This window comes from Phytophthora sojae, assembly GCF_000149755.1.
Source record: "Phytophthora sojae unplaced genomic scaffold PHYSOscaffold_2, whole genome shotgun sequence".
Taxonomy (NCBI): domain Eukaryota; phylum Oomycota; class Peronosporomycetes; order Peronosporales; family Peronosporaceae; genus Phytophthora; species Phytophthora sojae.
The window spans coordinates 3,409,471-3,416,826 of NW_009258116.1; the positions used below are offsets into that span (position 1 = coordinate 3,409,471).

The window sequence follows — 7,356 nt, forward strand, 5'->3', positions numbered from 1 at the left end:
TATAATTTTGTTAGCCCTCTATGTTGTGTGGCCTAGAGTGAAAGCGAGGGCATCCACGCAACAAAACACATGATCATCTCAGTAAAAGTCTCATCGAGTGCTGTACAGACAACGACTTACAAAGCCGGCATGCTTAATGCCATCCTCCTATATAAAAACAACGATAAATTCCCTCCCGTCAAATCTGTAAAACTGTCATAAAACACACGGTGTGTTGCATAAAGTACACAAGAAAGCATATAAAGTACACAAAACCAGATGGTATACAAAGATGAAGTCATTTGATTGAATCTGATTGGCTGGTTTGCTCATGTTAAGCTTTGCTTGACTTCGTCTGCCGGCTTTTTGTGTCTGCCGGCTTTGTAAGTCGTTGTCTGTATTACGGTACCAGTTTTTAGGAAAAGATTGGAGCTTTACTCTAATAAGACTTTTCCTAGATTTAGTCACATTCCAAAATTGTATGCGACCCTACGACCTAAATATTTAGAACTGGACTAGTACTGTACAAATAAATTTACGTTACCACACCATAAAATGTATTTTTCACAAATGTATCCGGATAATGTGACCCCTGTCCGGATATCACTGTTGAGTGGTCCCCTCACTCTGGAATCCATCCACTCGATGGCGGGACGCTCCTCTTCCGGCGGCGCCAGCGCGCGGCGCAGCGCGGCGGTGCAGCGCCTGATCGACAGCGCGGACCAGTCGCTGAGTCTTCTGGCGTCTCTCGGCGATGCGCCCACTGCAGGCGCGTCGGGCCTGGCGCTCGACAGCTCGGCGGCCGAGAGCCTCCCGTCGGGCTCCTCCACCAGGTTCGGCCTCGACGACGACGACGTCATGGGCACAGACAACGAGCCGCAGGATGTTGAAGCCGAAGACGACGCGCGTCTGCTGGAGCCCGTGGTCAACGCGTCTGTGCGCGGCGGCCTGCTGCACGTCAAGGGCGTGTTCCCCGACCAGTCGACGGAGTTCGTGGACGTGGACCCGCGCTTCACCACCGTCGGCGACCTGAAGCGCGCGCTGTGCGAGCGCCGCGACTGCGCGACAGCTCTGGGCTTCTCCGCGCGGGAGGCGCGCGTCATGTTCGGCGGGCAGCTGGTGGAGGACGCGTGGCTCGTCGTGGACTGCGGCATGGGCTTCGAGGGCGCCATCCACATCGTCAAGGCGGCGGCCGTGGGCGGCAGCTTCCTGGGCCGCGCGCCCGGCGGCCTCTTCGACGGCCGGAATACGCAGCGCGCGGACCCGAAGCTGTCCATCTCGTCCATTACGTCCGTGTACGCGGTGCAGCAGGAGCAGCCACTGACGGTGGAGCAGCTGAGCACTACTGGCAATGGCCAAGTCATGAACCAGCTGGCCACCTTCAACCAGTCGCTGTCACTTACCACTGTCCCGTCGACGAGAGGAGACTTGTTCTCGCGCCACGTGCGCCCCGAGGAGGCGTCCTTTGCCGAGATGGCGGCCGACTTCTACGAGAACTTGGAGCGCGTGCAGGACTCGGACTTGTACTGCGAGAAGCTGCTGAGCGGATACATTGACGTGCTGCAGACGAGGCTGGAGAAGCTCGAGGCGTCGCTGGCGAGCAGCAGCAAGGCCCGTGGAGCGCCGACCATGGCCCAGCAGCGGCTACAGAACGACATTAAGGAGCTGCGGGACGAACGCAACACATGGAGGTTGTTGTTTGAGCTGCGTCAGGTGTGCCACGCCAGCAAGGACATGGCGGACGGAGAGGACAGCTTGATGATGCTAGGTGCAGAGGCTGAGGAACTGCGCTTTGAGATGCTGGAGGATGACGCCGTGCGTCTGCTGGAGACGCGCAATGAGACGTACAAGATCCAGAGAGCGGTGAAGGCGTGGCTGGAGAGTATGGCGCTGGAGAGCTCGATTAGTATCAGCGACAAGCGCGGCGCCACTGGATCGCGCACGTTGAGAATGATGAAGAAGCAGGTTTTCCCAGGTGAAGAGGTCCGCATGGACCCTGACGCAGTGGTGCGCGACGGAGACGACCACATTTTGCCCGATGACATGGAGGATGAAGCGGAGTTGATGAAGGCTTTGTGGCTGTACGTGCGTGCTGGGCGAATGGACGATGCCATCGATTTGTGCATCCGTTTAGGTCAGTCGTGGCGAGCTGCCAGTCTTTCGGGAGGCAACCCTGTCGGTGCCAGCGAGAGCAACGAACGCGAGGATATGGCGATGGAACGGTGGGGGAACCCTTTCCGGGCACTTTGGAAATCAATGTGCTGGCGCTTGTCGGAGCAGGCTGTGAATGGAAAGCTGTCCAAGAGCAACAGCTTGCTTGCGAAGAAGTATGAGGAGCTTATTTATGCGGCCTTGAGCGGTAACATCCAGGTCATTACGAAGAGCTCGCTGTGCGAGAACTGGGAGGATCACTGCTGGGCCTATCTACAGGGTATTACGGAGCAGCAGCTCGATGAGATTATGTCCAAGCTGCTGAAGGTAAAGTCGCAGTCATCGCAGCTGATTGTAGGCAACAATGCCCACTATCTGCGTCATTACTCGAGTTTGCTGGACAAGACGAAGTACCTCAAGCGGTATCAGGTGGATCTGGACACTCTTTTCGATGAGCTGCGGGATAGCCAGAGTGAGCTCGTCCGAATGCAGGCAAACCAGCCCCACCGCCAGATCCAAGCCAAGCTGGTGACCGCTAAGTTTCAGTACATCGTGTCAAGCATTTTGGACACGCTGCTATTCAACCCGGAGGACGACTCGTACAATTGGGATATGCAGCTGAACTCGACGGTGCAGTCAGACGATACTTCTGCGCTGTTCTTGCGCTTTGCTGCTCACTTCATTATGTTCGCCAACTTCACTGGCGAAAACTTCGATGAGCAGGCGGGTCACATGATTCTGAAGTTATACATCCGGCACTTGGTGAAGCACCGTCAGTTGCAGTTCGTGCCGATTTACGCCTCTCGGCTTCCCACTGCCGGTGCGATCGAGATCTATGTCCAGATGCTGTCAACTGTGGAAGACAAATTGGAGCGCGAGCTGTGTGTTAAGCGGATTCTCGAGTACGCTGGCATGGATGTCTTGTCGACGGTGTTGCAGTCTGTGGTCGAGCGTTTGTGCGAAGAGTACCGGTTGGTGGCGCAAGATCAGCAGCAGAAGAAGGGTCAGCCGGTGTCATCTGATGTGCCCACGACGGAGATCGACAGGAAACGTATCCGGACAATCGAGTTCTTGTGCTTCTACACTGAGCATCGGGCGGAAGCGGTGGTCCGCGCAAATCTGCTTACGCGGCAATTCCTCATGGAGGGCAAGTATGCTGCTGTAAAGGAGCTTGTCGAGGACAGCTTGCCGGAAGACTCGATCGGCGTTCTTGACTTGAATCGTGGCGCTCAGTTGCTACGCGAGGACGACGAGATTGAGCGAGCCATGCGCGAATTCCTCTGCTGGCGCGCATACATCCAGGCGGGTGCTCAGTACGACCTGTGGAGAAACTGCATCAACAATCCTGGCGCAGAGGCTCTCTCGCTGTACAGCGAGGAGAAGGATTATCTAACCGACTTGATGTTCCACGTGTCGCGGTCGGCTGCGGCCACATTGGAGGTGCTGCACTTCGAAAATGGATGGCTTATGGGCTGTTCTAATGACGCTACAGAGGATGCCGCGATCCGGGAGCGGTGCTTGCCGACGCTGGTGTTCAACCTGCACTTTATTCAGCTCGAGTCGGCCAAGACCATCATGCGCCTGAATCACTACCCGGAGGACGCCAAGGCGGAGCTTGCACGGCCGCTGCTTGAGAAGTCAATCGAGGTCGCGGATGTTGTGGCCGACGAGCACTACGGGGTGTATCACGCGCTGGACCAGGACCAATGCCGGGACCTGCTGCATGGATTCCGCGAGAGTGCTGTCTCGCTGGCGTTCGTTGAAAGTATGCCGACGCCAGTGATTTCGCCCGATACCGACCAAGAATAAGCGCATCAAAACTACCTGTGACAATTAGAGAGAGATGAAGTCGACAGTGTGGACGTGCGGTCATCGCAATAACAAGCAGACTCTATCTCAAGGCTTTTATTTTGTTGATCACTTGGTTTAGATCTCACGGGCGTGCGTTATGTTGTGCGATGGTTTGATGCAGGTCTACCGGCGTCCTGGAGCGGGAGTCTTGCTGTACGCACCACCAGAGTCCACCGCGCCTACCAGGTACTCCTGGAACAGCGTGGCTTTGGGATCGGCTCCCAAGACGTAATCCTCCAGCATCCGCTGGGGGACTCGCCACATACGTGGGCATGGCCCCTCTTGGTTCCAGGTCCAAGCGTGCTCATCGCGGTTGTCGCCCTTGTTCTCCTCTACCAACAGGATGCTTTGGATGCCAAACTCAGGCGAAGCTGCTTCCAGCCGGACATCATACGCGCCGCTATCGGTCAGCACTCGACCGTCGGGGGCAAATCGACTTGAGTTAACTTGAGCTGTACCCACCACCCCGGTAAGATCAGTCAAGAGGCCTGCAGTGTTAGTTCCGCTGAATTGGATAACGCTCGTCCCTGCTGCAGCCATGAAGAAGCGCAGATTCTCGTCATGGTACGCACCGAACCACGACGAGCATCGGGTCGTCGTGTGAAAGCAAACGCCGTCGATGACTGTGTAGGGATCGCTAACACTAGCCGGCCGGAAACTAACGTCAATCTGCACCAGCTTCTCGCCAGGAGCCAGAGGAACGCAGTGCACTTGGTAAGGGCTGCCCAGCGTGATAAGGCTCGAGTGTAGTTGGTTCACCTGCTCGTCGAACTGCTGAGCGCTGTCAAATGTCTGCACGGACGTCACTGCATCGCCTTGAGTTGCTAGAAGGATGCCGAGTGGTGGCTGTTTTGTGGGCTGCACCGCGATCTCGCTGGAGGCTTGTACCATTTTCATGAGCGAGAACATTCGCGGCTGTGTTGAGTCCCCAGCAGTTCCTACGACTTCAGTCTGCGGCTTCAATGCCTCGCCGTCAGCGCAGTAGAGGGCCCCAATTGAGCCCACATACTGCTTACCGAAAACTCCATGAAACCCGCAGATGTGGTGGCCTGCCGGGCACTCCATGACTGTATTGTGGGGGCCCCTGCCTCCACCAAACCAAGGACCGACACGCAACGTCGTCGTGAACCGGATGCAGTCAACCCAATGGCCACTGTACACCTCGAGCTTCATCAGCTTTTCACCAGGCAGGAGCTCAAAGATGTGCTCGTTTGCGCGGTAGATCTTCGGGTCTCTTGAATTCATCGCTGCTTCTTCAGGAGACAGCAGTCGAATCGACTCGACAAATCTCCCACATCGAACGACAACGGCTCCTACCACGGGGAGTGTGGTCGAGAACGGCGTTTTGGGTCCCCCTTCCATGGCGTTCCCCGCTGGAGGGAATGAGGACATTGTGGGGCCGTTTGCATAAAGCTCTGCCGGACGTGGCGACACTGCGGGAGATGACATCGGTAGACACCGCACGCCAAGCTTGCCGACGTACGAACCACCTCTTGTCCCGAAGAACTCACTCACCCTCCACCCGTCGGCAGCTTGCAACGCGTGAAGAGTTCCACCAGTGCCGCCAAACCATCGCGACGACCGCAGGTTCGTGTGGAGCTGAAGGCCATCGATCCAGGCCATGGCACGAACATCCATTCGAGTAATGTGTTCTCCGACGGCAAGAACAAACCAGTGTTTGTCCCCAGCAGCGCGCAGTTTCTCCATCTCCAACACTTGAGCACGCGTAAAGCTCTCTAAACGGTTCACGTACTTCCCCGCATCGACCATCACCGCTCCAATCTCATCAGCTTCAGACATCGACTGATTTCTCTCGGGGAGCGGAACTTGCGTGCCGTTATATTGGCCATTTCCAACAGGTCCGCGGACGGAGTCGTCCCAGCTCACAGTAGGGCCTATCAATGACGGCTTAGCGTACCCGGAGATCCACGGGCAGTGACGCAGCAGTTGGGCTGAGCCTGCGTTCCAGTGGGCTCCGTCACGACTCGAAACTTCTCGAATAGCTGCATGATTCAGCTCCAGCCAGCCCTGCGGAGAGGCCTGATGGAACCCCATGTGCGGCGAGTGTGGATCCGCTTTATAGACACACAGAAGGCGATTCATATCGTCAAACCCACGGGCCATGATGCCGCTCGTAGCGTGTCCCAGTCCAAACGTATGGCCGATCTCGTGCAGCATCGCGCCGATGCCAGTGGAGAAGGTGGCCCAGAACGTGCCACGGAAGCAGCTATCGTCCAGGAGGTAGCGCTGGTCAATACGAATATTATTCAGGCAGCAGGCCGATATCTCTCCCAAGTGTGACGGCCACGTGTGCAGTCCACAGGAGCCAAAGACCCCAACCTTCCCTCCTCCTAGCGCTGTGTGGCCCTCCGCCTTCCGCGTCTTGGTGTTGTACCGTGAACACCCCAGCACCACTGCATGTTTAAAGTCAAACTCGACATTGTCGTCCACCCCCGAGGCTTCAATGTCCTTCCCGATCAAGTGGATGAGCTTCTGGCCGTCCACCGACCGCGCGTGGGCGTTCGTGAAGCTACACCGCAGCAGCGTCACGTCGGGCAGTCCGTCGGCCGCGAACTGCATAGCGAACGTCTGTCGCCCCAACCCGGCAGCGTGCATCAACTCGGCGGTGGCCATTTGCAGCACCAACGCATTGAACCGGACCTTTGCGGTTGCTGCAGCGTTGGAATTGTCGACGCCCGGAGGTGCGTCAAACCCGTCGCGGGCGTCCGAGTCCGAGCAGATCTGGTAGTGGAATTTCACCACGTAACGCGTGACACGCGGTCGGTACTCGACGCAGAAGACGCGGTCGGCGACACCGGCGAGTCGCAGCGTGACGGCGTATTGGCCGGGGGACGGGAGCAGCACGAACGCCTTGAAGTGGCCGCTGGGGGTTGAAATCGGCCAGAGTGAAGAGCGGAGGTGGTCCAGACGCGCTTCCAGGAAGAGACCTTCGGTGGAGGCGGGGGTGGTAGAGGGGAGGCCGGTGATGTGCCCTTCGAGTAGGACGAGGGGATACGAGAGCACCTCGCCCTCCTGTAGGTTGGTGACGACGATGGTGGGGGCAGGAGACATGCTGGAGGAATCGATCGGATTGGGGCTGGGCCGCCCTATACAAATCTCAAGTCATTTGGGCATTGGCCCATACATGTAGCCATCTTGATCCATACCCAATGACATGTAGCCATCTTGATCCATACCCAATGGCATTGCTGAATAATACTGTATCGGTCCCTTCTTCGAGGACGCGTAGGTTGCTTAATTTCTGTAAAGGACCTTCACTCGAACAAGCTCGCCATACATGTAGCCATCTTGATCCATACCCAATCTTGATCCATACCCAATGGCTACATGTATGGCGAGCTTGTTCGAGTGAAG

The 7,356-nt window shown here is 56.9% G+C and overlaps 2 protein-coding genes across 2 annotated transcripts; one reads left to right on the plus strand and one right to left on the minus strand.

Moving 5' to 3' along the window:
* Positions 1–837: 837 nt before the first annotated feature.
* On the plus strand, positions 838–3,939 carry PHYSODRAFT_311060 (hypothetical protein; the record flags this gene model as incomplete). Its single annotated transcript, XM_009520825.1, has 1 exon — positions 838–3,939. The coding sequence occupies one exon, from the start codon at positions 838–840 to the stop codon at positions 3,937–3,939; it is 3,102 nt and encodes a 1,033-aa protein (XP_009519120.1).
* A 1,203-nt stretch (positions 3,940–5,142) lies between these two features.
* Positions 5,143–7,053, minus strand: PHYSODRAFT_487938 (hypothetical protein; the record flags this gene model as incomplete). The annotated part of the gene is made up of 3 exons (XM_009520826.1): positions 5,143–5,354; positions 5,439–6,056; positions 6,303–7,053. Coding segments are annotated over 3 exons (1,581 nt in total), but the record flags the coding sequence as incomplete, so codon positions are not given.
* Between the last annotated feature and the right edge of the window lie 303 nt (positions 7,054–7,356).